General features: G+C 38.8%; 1 protein-coding gene across 10 annotated transcripts in view; it reads right to left on the bottom strand.

Moving 5' to 3' along the window:
• The window catches only part of Smarca2 (SWI/SNF related BAF chromatin remodeling complex subunit ATPase 2), a 165,659-nt gene that overhangs the window by 55,076 nt on the left and 87,529 nt on the right, over positions 1 to 23,054 (bottom strand). For all 10 annotated transcript variants that reach the window (XM_005324077.5, XM_005324078.4, XM_078047582.1 and 7 more), the window contains 5 exons: positions 21,729 to 21,895; positions 16,423 to 16,586; positions 11,216 to 11,443; positions 7,737 to 7,814; positions 2,406 to 2,624 (listed from right to left, as the gene is read on the bottom strand). In XM_005324077.5, coding sequence (XP_005324134.2) covers positions 2,406 to 2,624; positions 7,737 to 7,814; positions 11,216 to 11,443; positions 16,423 to 16,586; positions 21,729 to 21,895 — 856 coding nt within the window. The remainder of the gene's footprint in view (positions 1 to 2,405; positions 2,625 to 7,736; positions 7,815 to 11,215; positions 11,444 to 16,422; positions 16,587 to 21,728; positions 21,896 to 23,054) is intronic.

The following is a 23,054-nucleotide window of genomic DNA, read 5'->3' as shown; positions in this document are numbered from 1 at the left end:
TTTGTGCAACATTGCCAGGAAAACAGAAGAATTATTTTAGCCCTGTTAGAGCATTTCTTATACGACAGTCCTTGCCAATCTCCCTTTCAAGGCTGTGTTGGCCGGCTTTGTGCAACGTGTTCAATCATTGGCCAGTAGAGAACATCTCTTCACATCCAGGCCCTTAAGAACCCCTGGAATTTCATTTCATTAGAACAAAAACTTAATAGGCTGACATTAAACAGGATCACTACTGGTGAACAAGAAAACCAATGATACTAGGCATCTATGCCGAGTGCTGTGTTAAGCATATATCCTGCTTAACAGCAAGTTGCCAACTCACACAAAATATAGACAGTTTTCAAATGACTCATTTATAAGAAGATATATTCCAGTAAATCTCTACTGGGAACAGCTTCCGCCTTCTTGGATGACTTGATATGTTGTGAGGCATCTTAGGGTTAAAATTGCAAATATCAATTTCCGTAGCATAGTTTCATGAAAGAAACTAGTTTTTCATTTTTAAGATATGACTATTATGGATAAAAAAAGGAGTCTACTAGACACTAAAAAGAGAAATTCTACCCCCAAATTACTGGTAAGTTAGTAACTTTCCATTTTGCTGAGATCATACTTTCATTTTTCACAAGCATTCATTGGGTCTCTAAGACAAGTTAGGCATAGGATTACCATCAGTAATATAAGCTGTATGAAAAAGAAAAAAAAAAGTGACTTGTACTTGAAAACTTCCTAAGATTCATAATATTATCTTTCTTAAGAGCAATTGTCAAGATTTGTTTTGTTATGTTTGAAAGAGGTAAGTTGGGCTGCATTCTTGACCAACAAACAGGGCTATTTTGCCTGTAATATCTGGAAATTATTCACATTAAAAATTTGATTTTAAAATAATGGTTTAGATTATGGTTGTTTCATCTGTAACAACATTCCAGGTACTTCATTTACTGCTTAAATTTTCCTGAGCTCAGAAATAAGTATTAAAAAAAAAAGCCCCACATTAAAGAATAAATCTTCATCATACAACTACAAACCCAACAGTGAAACAAAGGAAATTCACAGAACCATATTCTGAAGCTACTGGACTATCTGAAGGTCTATGATAGTGAAATAATCACACAAGAGTTACATTTTATATGCAATTGTTCAGCCATAAACATGAGTGATGCCTTTGTTAGTCTCTTTTCAGAATCCCACAGACTCCAATCTTTTCAGAATCCAGGTCACATCCCTCTCATCATACGACACTCTGAGCAAATCACATCTCAAGGGCTACCAAGCCCTGTCTGCCTCTGATAGCCAGTCTCAAGATTCGTTTCCTTGCCTTTCTACCCACCTACCAACTTATGCTCTGGGTCCTAAAATCCTCATCTTGCAAAGCTTGAAAACTGTAATCCCCTTTGAGAAAATAAATAAATTCCCAATGACTGCTTCTATTTGATTTGGTTTTTACCCAACTGTGCTTACTATTTCCAGCGTGCATTTACTGGCCCTGTCTGGAATACATGCCCTAGGTTGCTCTCTCTGTCAAGGTACTAAGCCTGCTCCCAGTAATTAAAAGTAGAGCTAACCCTTCAAATGAGACAACTGCTTTGAACGATATTCACACATGTGGCTCCCATGATCATTTTGATATTTCTATGCTCCCCAAGGAAAATTGAGGGATTTAACTCCCCAATCAAAACAAGGAATCACCATTTTTCCAAAGGGGAAAAAATACAAACAAACCCTAAATAACATTTCGAACCATCAGTGAGCCAAGTTCCAGGCTCCAGTCTGTACTTGCAATAGACAGATGAGATCAAGCCAAAATCGAGCACGCAATCCATCAGTACCCACTGATTCTGTGATTTCCAACTCTGTGCTGACCTCTCTGGCCTTCAACTTTGTTGTCAAACCAAGACTATATAAAGGCACCTTCCAGATCTGAATTTGCTTTGGGCCTCTGAAATAACACAGAAAACAATGCTATCCCTGAACTATCTCTGTAGGCCTTGCCAAAGTAAAACCCCTGATCAAAGACCATAAAATGAGGGGGAACAATTAAAAAGATCTCTAAGGTCCCCTTCCTCATTCTGATTCTCAGTTTGAGACAGTAAGGCATGACTAGGCAATTGGTCATAAAACATTAGTGGGTCTCAAAGTTCTAATAACTCTGTGCATCCAATGACCAATTCTGCTCTAGCAAAAAAAAAAAAAAATGCTTCATTACAGGTTTTTCCAAGCACTGCCCAAAACCACAGAATGACTCTACTACACCAGCACAGCTAGTCCACCGTCTATGTTCAAGAGCTCCTCTCATTTTACCAGCAACTCACCTGCTCAGAGAATACCAACTCTGCATTCCTGATCTCTCCAAGCCACCAGACACACTCTGAGCACCAAGGACAGGTTAAAAAAGCCACACCTACCCTGAGCCACTGCTTCTCTGTGAGGGCATCGCTGTAGTCCACGTCACGACGCTGGCGAGACCCCCTACCAAATATTTTCTCCTCCTCTTCTTCACATGTCAGCCTTTCTACTTCGGCGTCATCCTTAATAATCCAGGAGGGCAGCTCGTCTTCCTCCATTAAGCGAGGCTTGCGTTTTGGATTCCGGGCATCTTCCCTCCGCCGGTCCATGTCCATACGCTGGAGATACAAATAAAAGAGTCACCAAAGGTAAGGGGCTTCTGGGGGCTTCTGTTTGGTAAGTATAAACTTCACAGGACCTACAACTTTCATAAGGCGTGTATATGGCTGCAGGGTCCCTTTCAGTCTCTTTTATCCTGATTGACTTGTTCTGCTCATCCCTAAAGCACAGTAACTAGGGAGAATTTTTACCAAGTCAAATCCCTTCCCTTCCTCTGGACCCATGTTTTGAATTTAGTTATGCATTTAAAAAATACTCTTTAAGAATTCCTTTTCTTAGTCTTCATGTGTGCAAAGCTTCCCATTAAGTAATTGTGAGAAAATTCAAGGTAAGGGGATGCATCTTAAAAATATGAGCCCTGACTGTACAATTAATTATTTTCCTGAAAGAATTCTTTGAGCATATAAAAGAGAAAGTTCATTAAGAACATTTCCTTTTATTTGAGAGGGCTCATGCTTTTAATTAAATAATTGGCAGGGAGAAAAAGTAACCAAAGATATCACTGCAGAATAGCCACCCATAATTGGACATGTGGAGGGGATATAAGAGGTTTGATTAGTCAGTTGTCATGAATGCACTGGATTTTCATTACACCATGGGCACTATCAGAGGGATACTCTTCAATTTTTACTTTTTAAAAGTTTAGCTTGTATAAAAATATTATACGAGAGAGAGAGAGAGAGAGAGAGAGAGAGAGAGAGAGAGAGAGAGAGAGAGAGAGATCTCAGAGATAACCTCAACTCCACTGACCCCTCAACTCCACTGACCATGTTCTATGTGAAACGGTTTCCTTTTATAGCCTTCAAAATGCCAACATCCCCACCTCCTGCTCTTTTTAAAAATCCAGTTCACTTTTAAATAAATTGTCACATACTTGGCTTTGAACTAAACAATCTGATAAAAAAAGAGCAAATAAATCTGTCACCTGAGTTATTATATATGTTAGTTATATTTATATATCACTCGCTTGATAATATTATTTCCACAATCAAAGAGACCATTAATCATTAAGTTATTTACCTTTCCCTTTCTTCGGTTCTATCGTACTGAAACAGGGATTCGATACAAGATTTTTCCTTAAAAACTAAAACTGATAAAATGTAAATGAAGTATCTACTACTCAAACCCAAATGTGACCTGTAGAACTTATTTATAATTAAAGGTCAAAGCTCCTTAAACTATGCTTTAACATTTTTGGAAATCATTATATTTCCAGAATGGGGTAGGCTTGGGGACATGGTGAAGTCTCATTGGTAGATAAAAGTGGCCAACCTGCTCTGTCATGTGCTATATTTAGATTGCAATGCTCTGCTTAATCCTGCCTTCTAATACTTTGGTATCAGAAATGGGAGCCACCAAACCTTCAAAATTAGCTCATGGAGGATGCTTCATTTATAGAATGATCTAAAGAGGGGTTGCATGGGGCAACCTTCTAATGGTTGTTAGATAACTAATAAGAAAAAAAAAAAACCTTTTGTTAATATCCTATACTGAGAAGACCAAATATGGCCACTTCAATTTTTGGTCATACTGCTACTATTACCTATGTGTTTTTCCACAACTGAGAGTACAAATATTTGAGTACAAATATTTTCTGGTCTAGAAGCAAATCATGTAGTGTGCTTATTTTACATGTATAAGGACCTAGGCTCTCTCTACTCCCAGCACCTACACACACACACACATACACACACGCACACACATACACACGCACACACAGAGAAAATTGCATAATTTGCTTCATTTTTAGGAAAGGTAGATGCAATTAGAGATTCTATTTGGAAAATACCAGTACAAAAATCTTAAGTCAACATTTAATAAAAAGACTAATTTCTTATTTAGTTACACATGAATATTTGTCTTAAGACTTGATGATAAACCTGTATATATCAGTACAATTATTTTTAAAAGTATTTCTTGCCTTTGTAGAGAATGTAGCTTGTGAAAGCAGAGTAAAATGTTTCAGATATATATCTTGGACTGTCAAATTACTTTTTTGGGGGGCGGGGTAGGTAACTGGAAATTGAACCCCGGAGCATTCTACCAGAGAGTTATATCCCCAGCCTCTCCTTACTCCTGCTTTTTTCTAAATTCAAGAAAGGGTCTCACTAAGTTGCTGAGGCTGGCCTTGAACTTAAAATCCTCCCGCCTCAGCCTCCTGAATAACTGGGATTAAAGAGTCTGAGTGCCACTGAGTCTGGTACAAAGAACTTTTTAAGGTAAATTCACACAGAATATAAGGTAACTTTTTCTGAAGTCAATTTTTAGAAGTGATATAAATGTTTAAAAGAATGGTTCTAAAGAAACGGCTTATTATGTGTTGTTTAGTGTCCATGATATAAAACCAAATGATAAATTTATATTAATTTTAGAAAGAACTTATTTCTCTATAATAATGGTTGCAGTGTTTAAATATTTGAAACCTGGAGACTTATTCTAGCTCACATTCCATTCTTGTTTCTCACTAAACTTTTTAATCAAGAGTAGCTGGCAAGGATTCAAATTTTATTTCCTGCCCCCTGGTGGAGGTGCTAATGAATAGTGAATTGGACAAAGACAGCCAGCAGATTAGGTTTTTAAAAAACCAAAGAAAATTCTGCACAATCCTCAAAATAGAAGCCAACCTTTAAGAAACAGGCATGAAAATTCACAAATTCAAAGCATCTAAAAAAATGTGTTCCCGACCAGTCTCACCTATTATAAGACTGTTCTTCATGTACCATATTCCCAAGTGAAAAGAAACTGTATCTTGCGCAGACATATACATTTTTTCCTGAGATTTTCCTTTTTTTTTTTTTTTGGTACTGGGGATTGAACCCAGAGGCTCTTAACCACTGAGCCACATCCCCAGCCTTTTTTATTTTGAGACACAGTCTTGCTAAGTTGCATAGGGCCTTGTTAAATTGCTGAGGCTAGCCTCAAACTTGTGACCCTCTTTACTCAGCCTCCCAAGTCTCTGGGATTACAGGCATGCGCCACTGTGCCCAGCTCTGAGGCTTTTAATTTCTATAAATCCCATCCCAAAAGTAAGGAAGGACAAGTTTCTCTTTCCTTTATTTCAGGGCAGCTAATGAACTCTCCATTTCTGGGCCTAACTTCATTTCTATACTGGCAGGCAGTTTATCCTCTCCACATCACAAGAGAACTTGGACCCACAATCATGCTAAAGTATTGCCAATCAGCAATCAGCTGGGAAATTGAGGACCTCTCACCTGGGGGTTCTCCAGTCACCTATATTTTAATAAGTTCCTTAAAGAGAGAGGAGGTATCTCTTTCTGATGTGTACCCCTCATCTCCTGAAATAGAGAATAATCCATACATGTGGTGAACAAAAGGAATGAAGGAATTCAGGTTTTACAAAGGTCTTACCAACATCCCATGTTGGTCAGTAAGTGTTCTTACTGCTCTCTCTCTCTCCTGGGTAGGGTGGCTTACTTAGGGGAGAGCAGAGTAAAAGCATACACCCCAGGTGAAGAGTTTAGGAATTATAGCTACCTGAATTTTCCTGAGAAAGAGTTAGTTGCCAATTATTTTAAACCACTATGTGTGGACACAATCAGTGCTCCCTAGACAAAAATCACACACACACGCATGCACACACACACACACAAAACCCCACAAAAATAACGTAAGCATCTACACAGCTGCAGCTCCATTCTCAAAGACTGTCTAGGTTGGAACAGCAGAAATTGCAAACCCTCTGGGTCATATTTGGCTGCAGTTGTATTTTGTTTGGCCTGCACTGTTATACAATAACAATAATAAAAGCTCTGAATTTAGTTGCAAACATTCTGAAATCCAGACATTGCATATTAAAAACATTGATTTCCACCTTTTCTGGAAAATTTGTACTTTCTGGCTACGTAGGTCTCACATTTCTACCTGGTCATTCTGTTCTCAAACATAGCACCTCCAATACCTACTCTAGTTGCTTTCCTCATACTTGAGTAGATCTAGCTTATCTGAGTCCTGTGGGCATCTCTGATTCCTGGGTTCTGCAGCCTTAGACTATCAAAGCTATGGTGAACATGTATTCACTCTCTCCACAATCAGGCTAAATGTCTTTGATGAAAATAAAAATGAAGGTACTGGAGGAAACTTTATATATCCAGATCTATCTTATCTTCATAAAGTCTAACATTCTGCAAGTATCACCATTCATTCAATAATACCTAAAGCAACTAATACACGCAAAGGGCTGTTGTGATCACTGAATATAGAGAGTGAACAAAACAGCTACAGCAAAAGCTTTAAGAAGGCAGCAAACACCACTCTAATGAGCCACTGCACAGGTTCCCCCAATAGCTTGCTTCCCCACAAACACAGCTTGTACCAGGCCTCACATGTAAACCAAATTCAGATCTCAGGAAAATTACAGAAGCTATACATTATGGAATTTCAAAGTTAAAAACACGGACATTAAATTCTTAGATGCCAAGGTTCTTTTATACCTACTTTGTACCAGTGAAATCCAGGCAGTTCTGTTCTTTATATGAAGGCTAGACCTCCCTTTAAACACACCTGCAAGATTCCTATGTGCTTAAGCAGGTTCTCTTGCAACAGTGAGAAGACGCGCACCTGTGTCGTTTTAGTGGCTGTTCCCTGCTCTGACGGGAGCCTGTTTTTGCTTTGTTCTAGTAGGGAGACAGCGAGGGCACAGTTGTAAACTCAAATGTCTACAGGAGCCAGGCAGGTTTCCTGAATGACGCTGGCCTGAGATTAGAAGCAATCTAGGTGTGGGGGTCTATGGTAAGCTGGAGACCACATGGCCTGTCCAGAGGGTGCAGCTGCTACTCAGCTCTGGCCAACCATTTCCACACAGAGCTGTGGGCCTGATACTGCCCAATCTCATTTTTCAAGAGAAGCCAGAAATCAGGATTCTTTTTATGTTGGCAACAAATGCGAAATTTTTTAAAAAGGCTGCGTGGGCCAAACAAAATACGTCTGCAGGCTAAATCCAGCCAGTTTGCAGACTCTGAACTAAAGGAAAGGCACAGGCTTCACAGATGAAGTTCTGCCAGGGCACACAGGCTCCAGGCGGCTTGCTTGGCTAACAGAAAAAGGGGGCAGAGAAGGCAGGCATGGGTTGTCATGATTTTCTGCAACATTACCATAAAAAGGTCAAATTCTTCTTCTCGCCGAGCAATCATTTGGTTCAGAGTCTCATCGTCCGGTACTTCATCTTCTTCCTGGGGTTAAAAACAGAATGATTGAACAGGCTTTAGGAGAAAAGCTGGACAGCTGGGGCGAGGTACAAACAAGTGAGGGGAATCTGTCTTCCACGCCAGGGGGGCCCGTTTCTGAAGCCAGAAAGAAAAGAGAAGGGCCCCTGCATGTAGTACTTGCCATTCGTATTTTGCAAACTATTCATATCATCTTCCCAGAGCAAAATCTGTCTAGGGAGGAAATGTGCTGCACTCTAAGAAACACTGCTTCTCCTGGGTGTGTATCTTGATTTCTGTTACTTTTAAAACAAGTTACTTAATGTCTCCCCGCCTCAATGACCTCATCTATAAGATGGGCGTGACATCTACTTCACAGGGGCTTGTAAGATTTAAATAAGGAAATCCACATGTAAGATTACTTAACATTAATTCTTTTAATTACATGGTCTTAAAGATCGCAAATGTTAATGCTTCTTTTCAAAGCCTCACAAAAAACTTGAGTAAATGAAATTTTGTGACTCAGCACACAGCAAGACCAAAGAAATAATAGATATGTACCAAATATATCAACTTTTTTTGTGTGTGGTTCTGGAAATTGAATCCATCGCCTATATACATTCAAGGCAAGCACTCTACCAACTGAGCTATGTCCCCCACCCCAAGTATATAACCTTTAAGACATGTTCAATCAATGATCAATGAATTTAAGTAGGCAGTATTATTGATCATGGTTACAGCTGTGGTTGGAACAATTCAAAAGCTATCATTAACAAACCCTCCAAAAGAGACAATTAAAAAAAGTTACATGAAGTACAGAAAGCAATTACATATGGGCTAAAGCTTTTTACTTTATATTATGTTAAACTGGGGCTTATTATCTATCTGCTAATTCCTCAGAAACCAACAGTTCTCAAGTGTTCCAGAAATGTTATGCTATGACTTCCACACTTTTAACAAATGATTCTAAAAACTGGGCATATACTATAGAACTTATTTTCCAAAATTATTTCCATCATATGCTGAGTGGGCTTGTTAAAAATCAAATGGGGAATTTCAGTATATCAGCAGAGGGAAGAAAGAGGAAAACACAGAACTTCAAACATCCAATTACACAAATCATATGTTTAAAATGAGGCAACTGTTTCACAAAAAGAATATGAGTGAACTAGCAGCTTAAATCAGATGACGACGTCAGTTCCCAAGATAACATCTTATGCACTGTAGGAACTTAATAAGTGTTAGAAATGAGTGCAATTCAATAATGAAAAACCTATGATTTGAAATAATAATTACTGCTGAAAAAAACCTGCTATTCTAGTTCACCTCCAGATTGATTAAAGTCAATCTGTCTAAATATTACATTTCATCCGATGAAGACACAGATTAGGTGGAGAGTGGGCTCAGACCTCCCAGTACAAAATATCTGGTGAATGCTTCCTCCAAAAGCAGATGTCCTCCTTTGCCTACTGCCTTCTAGATAGAACTCTCACATCCTACACAATGAGGCTTTGTTGCCCCCAGGCCAAAGATGAAAAGATTCTCCTGTGAACTGGTAGGAAAGCTGCCCCCAGTGACCTGAGTTCCCGGAGAACTGAACGGCTGGGAAGTTGGTACTGCATTTTCCTGGGCTCTCTGTGCCCTAGTACTTCCTGGTGCACGAACTGAAGTGGTGCCAATCCATGCTGCCTTGGATAATCAGGACCAGGGACTTTGACTGTGGTCTATCTGTATCCCCCCTGACTTAACATCAGGACACAGGCTATCCTGAATGTGATAACATTTGTCCAACACACTGGTGGCCTGGAAGGGATGTGGAGCCCCAGCGGGGCTGCTTACAGCTAGAAGCAGCTGGCAGGGATTCACTGAAGGCCCCACCTGGCTAGCCTAGTGCCTGGGAGAGATCAACATCTCCTTTTGGCTCAGGAAAGCTGGAAAACTCCACCCAAGTCAGGGACTATTTTTCACAAGGCCTACAAAAAACAAATGAGCAAAAATGCAGTCGAGATCTCTGGCCGAGTACCACCTCTGCTCACAGGAGCCCTGTGACAGTATACGTCACTCATCATTGTGGTTTTTTGAAATGGCCAAATGTGTAAACGACAAAAATTCACCTGACAAACTGACTCCAAGTCTGCTTCGAATATTCAAATTCAAGAATCAGAAACGGTGAACGATTTGAGACAAAAATCCTAGACCTATCGAGAGTATACATGATATGTATTTTTCATCATTTTTATGAAACTCAATAAATTAACTAATCAAATATATAAGGCCAACAAATTTAGGAGGCATAATAGCAAAGTGCTTTCCAATTTGCAAAGAATTCATTTCAGGATTCTTTGAGATATAAAGATCTACTTCACATTTGAATTCATTTCAGAAACAAAAAAGTATGTGAGCCTTTTAAAAGAATTTGGTTTTTAATTTATAGAAGACTTCAAAAATACATATCCTACTTAAGGCAAAATGAGATTATATCTAAATATATGTGTTGAAGATGGTGTTCCATGTGAATATATAAGGTAAACTATGCTTCTGTTTATAAGTGTGGGCACACAAAACCAAATTTGTCCATCCCCAGCCAATTTTAGAGTAAGGACTGGTGGTGGTATTTTATAATTTTCTAGACCTTATAAATATATTTTTAAATCTATTTCAGATTCATTTTAGATTTTTTTCTTTTTGTGGTGCTGGGAATTGAACCCAGGACCTTGTAAATGGTAGGCAAGCCTTGTACTGCTGAGCTTCATCCCCAGCACCAGAATGAATATTCAGTAAAAAAATGACTAAAATTGGCAATCTGTAAAATATACAAATGCCCACCAAAAGATTCCTTAAAAGAAATGTAATCACCACATTCTTTGTGCAATCTTGGAAAATAAAAAAGATTTTTTAAACCGATATTTTTCTCAGCCTTGGGTCAGCTCTTAGGAAAAATTTTAAGGGAAGGTTAAGATCATTCTCTCCTAGTAAAGTTGAGCTAAATGAGTTAGTCTAGATATCTGTGAAGATTTGTTCTACAAACATGTTGAAGTGCTGTCATCACTGACCAAAAGGCCACAGAGACCAAAGGCTCTGGAGAGCAAAAGAAGAAAAGGCAAGGTAGGACACTTCCAGGTTTCATCTGGCTGAGTTTGTACCTGCCAAGAGCCCTACCTGCAGTTTGGCATTTGCCCTACAGGAGGCAGCATTTAGTACACAAGACTGGGCTTGATGGTGGCCTTTTGGGCCCTCTGGCAATAGCTTGCAAGACACTCATTTGGATAACTTTCAGAGGTTTACTGTGCTTGGGATATAAGATAGCAGCTAATTTATTCATTTTAATTAAGTCCAGCTTGAGAAATTCTTTAAAGAACAAAGGGGTTATTCTTAGTCCTTCAGAGACAAAAGGTCACTGATTTCATAAACTTGGCTTCTTCTAATACCTCATTTTCCTCTTCATGCTCCAATATGGCCTGCAGGAACGCCCTCCGCTCGTGGCTCGAAGACTTTTGATCAAACATGCCCGCCTGGATAACTTTCTGATCCACATTCAATTTGTATTTTGCAGCTGCAAGAATCTTCTCCTCCACACTGTTTACCGTACAGAGTCTCAGCACTCGGACCTCATTTTGTTGACCAATACGGTGAGCTCGGTCTTGAGCCTGCAGATCCTGTTTGCAAGAACAATACACTGTGAGGACAGAGGTGCCTGGATTAGCCCTGCTAACAAGCCCCCATATAAGAGGGAAATAAGTGGGCACTATTTAATCCACCTTTTCTAGTGTAAGGTTTTGCTTACATTTTAAAAATACACAAGCTACTTTCTTCAGAAAAAACTGAGGTCATTCCTAATTGAGGAAGTTTGATTTAAATCAACCAACCCAACCAAAAAATAACACCTCAGGTTTTGAAATCCATGGTTTTTTTCCCGCCATTTATTATTTACATGCATGCATATGTACATTATACATAATGATTGCTCAGCTAGCCAACTTCCTGGGACCTAACTTTATTGAAGCCTCAGTCTTTAGAAAATGAGAAGGACTGCTAGAGACTCAGTAAACTGATGAGCTTTTGGAGATGGAAATTTGGCACAATGTACCAAGATGTTAAAATTGAGAATGGCTTGGATTCAGAAATTTCATTCCTGAAAATTTGTCCTAAAGAAATCACCATGAATACGCATAAAGATTTATAAATACAAATGTATCTTCTCAGCATTAATTATTATTTATCATGCTTTTTAAAAGTAGAAGTAAACATTCTACAATAATGTATTGATTAAAGAAATTATGGTATTCTACTGTGCATATATAACAACATAGTAACCTAAAAAATTATTCAATGGAAGGGTAACTGATGTGATACAGCAATCTGTATACGGGGTAAAGTTGGGAGTTCATAACCTGCTTGAATCAAACTGTGAAATATGATGTATTAAGAACTATGTAATGTTTTGAACGACCAACAATAAAAAAAAATTATCCTGTAGAAAATTTAACTACACAAAGCTATCAGTGCAAATTGTAAGTTATAAGTGAGTTTGTACATTATGATCTCATATATGCATATTTATCTAAACAAGAAAAAGGACAAAAACCAACATGCCAACAATGTTCCTATTGCCGGATATTAAAATCATAGCTGTTGTTTAATTTTGTTAATTTTGCTTCACATGGTTTAACATTTTTTTTTTACTTGAAGCATGTTAATCTTATAAGAAAAAGGCATTATTGAAATCTTTAAATAAAAACCTTTATAAGCCTATGAGGCAGTTACCTAATTTTACAGCTACTAAATAAAAACATGTCCTATTTATTCACTGTGGTCCAGGTGATGATCTCTGGGCTGATACTAGTTAGCTGTTGACACTTTTCCCTCATCAGATTGTATATATGTTTTTAGGGCAAAGGTTATTCCCCATTTTCCACTTTCTTGCACCGTGCTTTGCAGAGCTAACACGTCACAGCTGTAAGCCTGTCCTCTTGACCAGCTGAGCTTCTTGGTCATCTGTGCAGCCTAAGGAAGCAGCAGAATAAAGTCTGCCTGGGAGATTCGTTTTTGTTTCAGGGACCTTTGAAATTAAATGGCTAATAGACAAATATCTTCTAAGGACAAATTTTTGCCTTTAGTTAATGCAACTATCATAGTGCTGAACCATGAACCTAACCGAAATCCATCCCAATTATTTTCTAAAAAGGAGAATGAGGTTGGGAATTAAAACACAAAGGTGAGGGTGGTGGGCAGGGGGACCCTGAACACCCTTCTCCAATTGTCCCCGTCTCAACACATCTTCAGCACAAACAGTTAAGCAGCAGCCAAATGACAAGCTCTGTGTCATCAACCCTTTCACCACTGCCTAGAACAAGGGTCAGCAAACATTTTTGTAATGAGCCGAAGACTAAAGATTCTAGGCTATCTGGGCTAGGAGCAAAAATGGTGCAACTGTTCTTGCCAAAGGCTACTGTCCCTGCCCAACCATTTTACATTGATACCTAAAAATGTGAAAAAAAACATTCTCCAATTTGGGGTTGCACAAAAACAGGTGGCAGGCCAGATTGTGACCTTGAGTCACAATTTGCTGATCCCTGATCTTAAAGATGTTCATTAAAACCACAAAAGAACTAACATGCAAGTGAGCCTGTGAGTTCCTTGGCCAAAAATGGGGTGGAGGATATTGTAACAAAGAATTGAGTGCTGGAATTATTGAATGGATTGTTCAATACTTCTGCATCTGAATCAGTGGTCTGAAAATTCATCACCCTGATGCAGAATGATGATACTTGAACACAAAAGCACAGTTCAGAAGAGGGCCTCAAGGAAGCTGAGTGGCTAACTTTTCTGAAGCAGCCACATTATTGCAGCTCCATGGGTTAAAAATCAACCTGTTTCTAATCAATAGTGTGAAAATGAGCAACTCTGAGCAGTTTTATTGCTAATTCCACATTCATGAGTTCTACCTTTGCTTCTAGGTAGGCCTCTTTATCTTCAATTTGTTAAACCCCATTTCCTCTCTTTGCTTTAATTTTGATTCAATGCAATAGAGAAAACTTACAGAAAAGTCATGCATGCTGAAACCAGGGTGGTTAAAAAAAAAAAAAAAACAACTCTACTGTGTTCATTTTGGGGCTGTGAAACATGTATTAGCATAGATGCAGGGGGGCTCGGGGCTCTGTGCTCTTGAGCAATCTAGTTTCTTTAGGTGCAAAGTATTACCTGGAGGAAGGTGTGTAGAGTGCCTAGCAGTTTCTGGAAGAGTTGTGGCTTAATAAAAAGTTAGTTCCTTTATATTTTCAGTGAAAGCTCAGTACTAATCCAGATCACTTTGAGATCACTCATTTCTGAAAACAAAAGTTTGCCCAACCTAATGGCCATGTTTGAATGACAAACAGGCAAAATTGGGTCAGCCTACATTCTGAATCAGGTGGAAGTGAACTCACCTACAGTAGATGCAAAAACTGGCAGAGGTACACAGCTCAGTTCGAGGAACTCATGGTCAATTAGGGCAGAGAAAATTTGGGGTCTTTTTTTTTGCTGCCAAAATTTTAGCTCACATATAGTTACAAGAGAACACTTCAAGTCCCCAGGCAATTTAACTTTGGTTCTGGAGGTCTCCCTTTAGCTACTGGTCAGAAAAGTTGTGCCCTCAAAGTTTGCAACAGAGAAGGAAAGATGTGAGGAGGGAGGGAGCAGAAGAGGGCACAGATGTCTCAGCATTCTTTTCCATGGGAAATCAGCATTTCCAGAAAGAAAGATTTCCTTTGGCCCTTAGATTTGACACTGTGCCAGTGAAGATGAACATCTGAGAAAATCAGATCAAAGACAAAAGACAGCAAACTCTCCATTCATCTTCAGATGGTCAGCAATAAAGGCAAAGGTACCAGCAAGTGGAGTAATCTAAATGTCCAAGCAGAATGAAACTCCTGGAGCAAAGGGATCACATATTCCTTTTCCCTAGGGACCACATGACAGGAACTGCACCTGTGCTTACAGAACAAATGCTGAATGCAAAATTGTAAAGAGGGAAACTGCAGATCTCTCACGTGAATGTGAATTCTCTCTGCGCTCTGGGATGCAACGTGGAATATCAAAATACATATGTTTCCTGAAGACTTGGAACAGACTGCTGGTGGCTCCCCATGCTTTTCAAGGTCAGAACATTGCAGTGGTCTTTCTATGTGAATTTTTTCATCTACAGAGAATGACTGCGGAGCATGTACAGTGCCCAACTCAAGAAGGTGTGTGAGCCTCTCAGCATCTCCCAGGAGCTTTACAAGGAAGCACCTAGAGCACTGAATAGGAAACTTGGGGGTGGGGCAGTAGGAAACAGGAAGTAGGCATATTCTTAAAATGCATCCTGAACTCTACTTCTTGCCCAAAACAAATGCTCTAAGTCTTTTTGCTCAACCTTCAGAGAAGCCAGTGAGATGGTCAGCGTTACTGGAGAGGAGGCACAGCTCAGTGAGGAACCTGGGTGAGGTCAATGTAGAAGTTGTAGAATTCCTATGCGAGGGCTGCATTTCATTAAGTCCATGATCTTACAGGCAGATAATCACCTCCCATGGCAATGTCGGACTCCAGCATCACAAAGGATGCATTCAATATGTATTTTTAAAAATCCATCTAAATACTTCTTTAAAAGGATAACTCCAAACTTACCTGGTAAAAAGACTTCACAATGACAGATGTTCCATAGAATATGAAAATATATATTCACATATACACACATTATATATACACATATATATACACACTATATATAGTACACACACACACACACACACACACAGTCACACAGTCACACATATAGATATTTGGTATTGGGTACTAAATTCAGGGGTGCTTAACTACATCCCCAGTCTTTTTGTCTTTTATTTGGAGACAGGAATAAGTTTCCCAGGCTGGCCTTGAACTTGTGATCCTTCTTCCTCAGCCTCCTGAGTCACTGGGATTAAGGGCATGCACCACCACACTTCGCTCATAGGATATTTTTTCCATGATGATATTTTAAACAAAATACACAGAATAGAAGATTAATTATCATATACTGATTGGCCTTGAGGAAGTTACTTAACTTGCCTGGAACTCAGCTTCCTTGACTGTAAAAGATGCAAATACTAATGTTAACTATATTGTAGGGTAGTTTAGAAAACTGAGCGAGGCAATGCACATGAAGGGGGGTTGGCACAGAGTAAATCTAGTGTCAGTTGCTATTATTGAGTTTTCTTTCTTTCTTTTTTTTCTTTTTTTTTTTTTTTTTGGTGCTGGAAAGCAAAATCAGGACCTCTTGCATGCTAAGCTCACATTCTACTACTGAGTATAGTGGAACATTTTTTTTTTTGATTTATCCTTCACCAGATGTAATTTGCTCAAATGGCAATCCCGGGAGATGGGATTAAAATTTAGCAGGAACTCAGTTTTTCCAACCCAATCTTGAGCTCTTCAAAGGCCTGTGTATGACAACCCAATATCTATGCTCCGGGGGAGATAAGGAAAGAGCCATAATAATTGGCTGGGCTATTTCTCCTTTGGAGAAATGGCCTAGTCGTTTAGAAATTTGCTCTGTCCCATAAATGTGAATGATGAAACTGATAATCTTTCAGCTTCTCTCCAGAGAGAGGGCCTGGGCTCCCGAGTCAGATCTGCCCACCTGATGAGGATTCCAGTCGCTGTCAAAGATGACCACCGTATCAGCTGCCTGAAGATTTAAGCCCAGGCCTCCAGCGCGTGTGCTCAGCAAGAAAATGAAATACTGGGACCCAGGTTCATTGAATTTCTTCAGCAAAGCAGCACGATCTTCAGACTTGGTGGTGCCTGAGGGGATAAGAAAAATAAATTTGCCAATTAACTCTTGTCTGAAAATGGCAGAGAACTAGACAAAAAGGCCTGTTTCCTTGAGACATTCATCCAGACTTCTACAAGTTGGTGAGGTAATCACCAGGGTTTGTGTCCTTTTGAAAGGAACTCTGAACATTTTGCAATTAAAAAAAATAAAAAAGGAAAGATTGTTTAAACATTTCTGACTGGGCACCCTTGCAGCTTAACAAATTCTACAACATTCTTACTCTAATCTAAGACTTAATGGAAACATTTCCTGGATTTATTTCTGGGTTGTAAAATACCAAATAATAATAATAGAAAAACCCACCCACAAACACACATGTGCCTAAAATGGTTATTACAATGGCTTATAGCAACTCTGCTCACAGGCATTTAAAGCAAGGACACTTAGTTATGCCAAGAGAATAAAAACAAAAGGAAAGTTGATTTCGACTACTTTGCTCTTTGGCTCGCTATTAAGTATGCTATGGGAAAGACATAAAATATGAATGAAATGTTTGTATCTGAAGCCACAATAACATTGATATTTTTAAAAATGTAAGCCCTAGTCTGTATCTCAGGTTAACATTCTGCTCTATGAGGTTCAAGGGATGCCACGCTAAAACCAATCAAACATGGTACACCCTTTCGGTGGTTCACACCATGGAGTGTGGATAGTGAATGAGCAGAGAACCCCAATCTCAGGATGTGGAGCTCACTTCAGGGCACATTTGTGTTCCAAACTGGCCATTCATTCACATACTATCCATTTGTAATGTATTTATCCAGCCTTTTCATGAAATACATTGTGGAAGGGAAAACGAAAACAAAAATACCAAGCAACCAGCACTCCATCTGAATGCATTTCACCAGGGAGTGCAGAGGCTGGGTTCTGAAAGGGGCTTTACGCTGATGGGAAATACATATGCATGTTATATGTTATATGATACTCGCTGACTGGCTGCTATACAAATATTATTTCTACATGTTGTTCTTTTTTTTTAAGGGTGAAAACATACCAGCAATTTATTTTGGAGGTTTAAAACATTTAAGTGACTAGCTAAAGGAATCAAGTTACTTATGAGGGTCAAGTTCCCAAATGTGGGGGATCTGTTTTTCACATCCAGTAAAAATAATAAGTACCCTCCAGAGAAGGGAAGAAAATCAATTCCCCACACACAGCAAATGGGGATTAGAAAGAAGGAGTTTGGGGTTGCTCCCCATTTAATGAAGCAAAGTTCTTTAGACCCAGTGTACTTCCTAAATTAGATCTCTTGTTTGGTGAAGCTGGTCAAATCCTCTAGGATGAATGGTAGGAATTTAGATTTGGGGGAGGAGCATTAACCTGCTCTGCTGAGTGAGGTTTTGAACATGTGGAACCCTTTTATTTTCAGAACTGGCTGTCTGAGACCACGGGAACCATTTGTTGGTGATGCTGGAGGAAGACATGTTCTGTTTTGCCATGCAAGCTTCTCTCTAAGGCCTTTCCAGTTACAATAATTTTTTTAATTACATGGATTAATGGTTCCCATATTTACTCTCGGCCTTAAACTGAAGAAAAAGCCAAATAAACCAAAAGTAAAAAAAAAGGGGAAAGAATGGGGCTCCCAGAGGTAATGACATCTGTTTTCTGACAGCAGGATATAAAAACTGTGCATCTATCTACTCTGAGGGTAGAAGTTCAACAGTTTTAATCAACTGAAAAATAACTGTTAATGTATTAACCTATTATGTCCCGTCATCCTATCTTTGGAACATTTAAAAAACTTAAATTGAGCAACAAATATCACTTATGGTAACTCTGAAATTTGTTTTTAGAGTCATAGTCTTTTGAGGAAAGTAATAAGTGAATAGTGATAATATGCATTAATATCAATGATATATTATTAATGATAATAAATCACATCATAAGTTCTAGATTATGATTTCTAATCTATTTTAATGAAGCTGTGTCAATCTCATTGAGATATTTGCAGAATATAAACTTGGGACCTAGTACGTTAAGAAGATATAAATAAAACTAATTGGGGAATAGGCCTACTTGAGACAAAATGATTTCTTAAATGCAAAACAAAGCACTGAAAAACAAAAAGAATGTCAAAATTACTTAGTCACGGAGTTCTCAGGCTCTATGCCAGATACCTCAGGCAAACAGATTCACTATATATCTGGTGTGGATTTAAACTGTGTAAATAGCTGGAAACTTGACAAGTTATAAAAACAAACAGGAAAGATTCAAACGCTTTTCATGCAAAGCTATAGCATTTCTTATTACAAGGTTCAGAATCAGGTGGCCTTTATCATTAAGTCACATTCTTGGTCTTGTTTTTTTTCTTTTTTCAGACAGGGTCTCACTAAATTGCTGAGGATGGCCTCAAACTTTTGATCCTCCTGCCTCAACCTTCCAAGTAGCTGGGATCATAGGTGTGCACCACTGTGTCCTGCTAGATTTTCATTTCTATTAAAGATCCTCAAGTCAAGATCTTTACTGATCATCTGCAATCTTTTCAATATTGTTCAGAAAGATTCAAAGGCAAATGCTCCTTGCAGGTGCACAGAATTTAGCCTGCTCAGCACTAGCATCAGTTTCATGGTCTTTTAGACTGATGTAGAACATATCCAATTATAAGAATATGATTAATAGCAAGGGCAACTGTTTAGAAAATTACGGAATTTGCCAGAAGGAACACACTAACAGACTTTCATGATTACTAATTTTAACTGAGTTTCAGCTGCTCTTGGAAAATTTCATCTTCTGGGATAAAACTGTATCACTACCTCTCACTCAAAAATCATTTCCAATGAAAACAAAAACAGGAATGAAACAGTAGCTAAGCCTATTCATACAACCGTAATCTTTGCAGAAAATCCTTGCTGAGCTGTCAACAAGTGATTTTTTTTTCCTGAAGTCACAATCTGAGATATCAAATTCAGCAAAGAAAATCTGAAGACATTTTACTAATTGGTGATGGAGTATGTGTGTGGGTGTGTGCAGTTGGAAGGGTGTATAATTTATCTGTGTGTATTGATTGATTCTCCAACAACCCTCTGCTCCCAAAATGAATGGCTGCTGTTTCTAGTGGAAGAGGCCTGTGCAGTCGTCTCCATCCATCTGTAGCACACCACGCAACTTACTTGTCTCTTTCAACTCAATGAATGATAAGAGCTCTGATGTCTGAACAGCGAGTGGCTCATTTATCTTATGTCTCCAATTCCTAGTCATTTTCAATTAGTCAAATTAATAATTTTAAACAAGTTCATAATCATTCTTAAAATGCTATCAATTCAGTAAGCCAATACTATTTCCAAGGTGGGGTTTATCTCACTGGGAATGCTAAAACTGAGCTCATTTGGAATCAGAAAGATGCAAATTAAACCCTGTTTTCACCATCTGACCTTTGTTTTCTCATCTGTTAAATGGGAATCATAAGAACAGTGATAAATAAGGATCCACTACTCATTGTGGAGAAAATCAATGATGAAGAAAAATCAATCAATGAAGCAGAGCATGTATCTGCTATTACCTATGTGTCATCGATGCTCCATAAACATCAGCTGTCAGGATAGTTATTACTAACAACATCAAGGACTGCAACTAATAGCCTATCAGAATTTTTCACACTGGCAAGAAAACATTAGAATAAATTGTTTCAAGGAAATCACTTCTTAGCAGTTTGATAGATTCAATTATTCCCAGGTTGCTGGCCTCTGAGAGGTGAGGTTCGAATGAAGGGACACAAGTAGCAAACATATTTATATAGGACATCTGGCTATAAATCCGGGGGGACATCAAGCCCTCCCCTGAGCACAGTGAAAGGTGGAAAGAAAGAGTGCCACTTTGCCACACTGGGACAGAGGCTGGTGGGGAGCAACCAGTCAAAGAGAAAACAATCAGGAGTCTTGCCAAAAGAGACAGACTGTGGATAATACGTCTGAATGTATAAATTCAAAATTAATGTTTACTTAACCATCCGTCAGCTTTCAGTGACTTTGGAGGGGAGAGGTAAAAGGGCTTTTAAATCATCAAGTCTGCCAGATGGTTAGATTAGTAATACTCCAAAAGGTAGGCCAGACAGAGAATTCACCTAAAAACTCAAATGAGAAAATGTATGAGAAGTCTCAGTTTGGTGTATTTCCAATTATATTTAATTAATGGCAAAAGGGAGACAAAATATTGGACTGAAAATAAAATAATACCTTCTAATCCAATAGAAACTTTAAATTTCCTGTTCACTTAACAATAACATTAATACTGCATTAGATTTTCAAAAAAACAGGTATTAGCAGTTCTGTGATCTTTGTACCCAGGGATTAAACGCATCCTGGCTGTAAATTAGCTCTGTTTCCTCCTCACCACTCTGTGAACACATTCTCACCTGCCACAGTATGAAAACTGTAACATCTTTAATCTCTAAAATGTTATAGCCACTATTAAATTCATAAAAGTAACTTAAGGAACATTACTAATTTCATCTTTTCTTCCCATTCGTATTTGCTTACTCATGTTTATGATGTGGTATTTCAATTTTACTTTTGAAATCAGATTAAATGCTGATTTCATTTGCAAAATGCAGGGAACAATGAAGTCAAATCTCCTAACAATGTGACATGTAGGTATGTTCTCTTGAGAAAAAGAGAATTTACTGACCTATTATAAGTGGAGATGAACATTATACTGCTATACTAGAGAAAGGAGACATAGCTTTTATTCCCTTAAAATATATCCTTCTCAGGAAAGGTAAAGGATTTTCAGCATTTTCAACATGATGCATAAGCAACATTTGATCCTAAGAGCAAGGAAAATTTTTTAAAACTCAGTGTAACTGTAATACTCATAAGTGACTCTGAAGTCATTTGTGTTGGCTTGAATGTAGAACAACTGCATAATGATGTAAGCTTATTGAAAGGTAGAGAATGTAAAAACTGCCACCTAGAAAACTTGTACCTGGGCTCAGGATATAGCCTACCATGTGCAAGGACATGGGTTCAATCCTAGTATCATAAAAGATAAACAAACAAACAAACAAAGACAAACTTTGATTCTCCTCCTGCATTTTGACCAAGGTTGGACCTAAGTGCTTCCTCCCTTCATTTTCAGAAAGCAGGGATGCTGAGCCGACTGCCTCACACACTCACCATCAAGACGCAGGTAAAGGAAGTTCCGAAAAGCAAAGTAATCCTCCATGATGGTCATGAGGGACGTCATCTGGCAGAAAAGCAGCACGCGGTGATTAGTCGCTCTCAATTTGGGCAGAATACGATCAAGTAGCTCAAACTTTCCTGAGGCCCGATACAGCTCAGCCCTGAACCCAAAAATGCAAAACAAGAAGACAGTATTACTGCTGTCTTCTTGAAGGATCGAGTAGCTTTCTGCTGTTCTCCCAGTGTCTTGTATGTAATAAACATTCAGTAAGGAAATGTGGAACGAATGAATGAATACCAGTTCTAAAACAAAGTACTCAGTGGAGAAGGAAAGTATACTATTCATAGGAAACCCATAAAGGGTACATTGTACCTGCTAAGTATGACGGCAGATTCTAGAAAGAAAAGGAAGTTCTTTCATGTTCCTAGCCTTTTTTACCTTTTCCCTCTCAATTCTAAGTCTTTATGTATTACATGCATAAAAAGGTTAATTTAGGGCACCCAGTGATCAATTCAAATAAGTATTGAGCACCTAGTATATACCAAGTACAATGTTGGGCATGGGTACAGAGATAAACAAAATGGGTGATTATTAACTATGATTAGTCCAATGAAGAAAAGTAGTGGGTCATGATAAAAGGGCTCATCCCAATGCGTGACACCTTCTTCAGATTAGAGAAGAGTTTGGCAGACCAGGGTGGGCCCTAGCCTGCTGCCTCTTTTTATAAAGTTTTATCAGAACACATAGCCACGCTCACTCATTTATTTTGTCTGGCTGCTTTCGTGCTACACTGGCTGAGCTGAGTAAGGGTAACATAGACCTCATAGCCCACAAAGCTGGAAATCTTTTCAATCTGATCCTTTACAGAAAAGTCTGCAAATCACTGTGACCTCCCTGAGGAGAGAACATTTTAGCTGAAAGTTGAATAATGGTAAAAGGCATGCAGGTGACCAATGGGGGCCAGAGGCTTAGAGGAGGAGATTCCAGAGAGAGGTGAGACACATGTAAAAAGGCCCTAAGCAGAAAACCAGCCGGAGAAACTGGAAAAAGTAATGGTAAGTAAAACAAATAATGGCTTAAACCTAAGTAAGGAGAAAGTGCTGGGACAGGACAAAGAAGGGGAGGTGGGCACAGGGACTGGCCACGGGGCTCTGCACACTCCACCCATGTGCTTTAAACAGGAGAGTGAGGTTGGTCTAACTTTTAGCAAGGTCACCATGGACAGTGCATAAGAGTGACCTGGGAAAGGGACAGGAGTGCTGGCTCACTGCTGCAGAGCAAGGAAAAAATATGAAGGGACAGTGACAAGAGAGGTTGAC

This window comes from Ictidomys tridecemlineatus, chromosome 4 (genome assembly GCF_052094955.1).
Source record: "Ictidomys tridecemlineatus isolate mIctTri1 chromosome 4, mIctTri1.hap1, whole genome shotgun sequence".
NCBI classification, from domain to species: domain Eukaryota; kingdom Metazoa; phylum Chordata; class Mammalia; order Rodentia; family Sciuridae; genus Ictidomys; species Ictidomys tridecemlineatus.
Note: the sequence above shows the minus strand (reverse complement) of the source record. Positions and strands in the feature narration are given on the sequence as shown.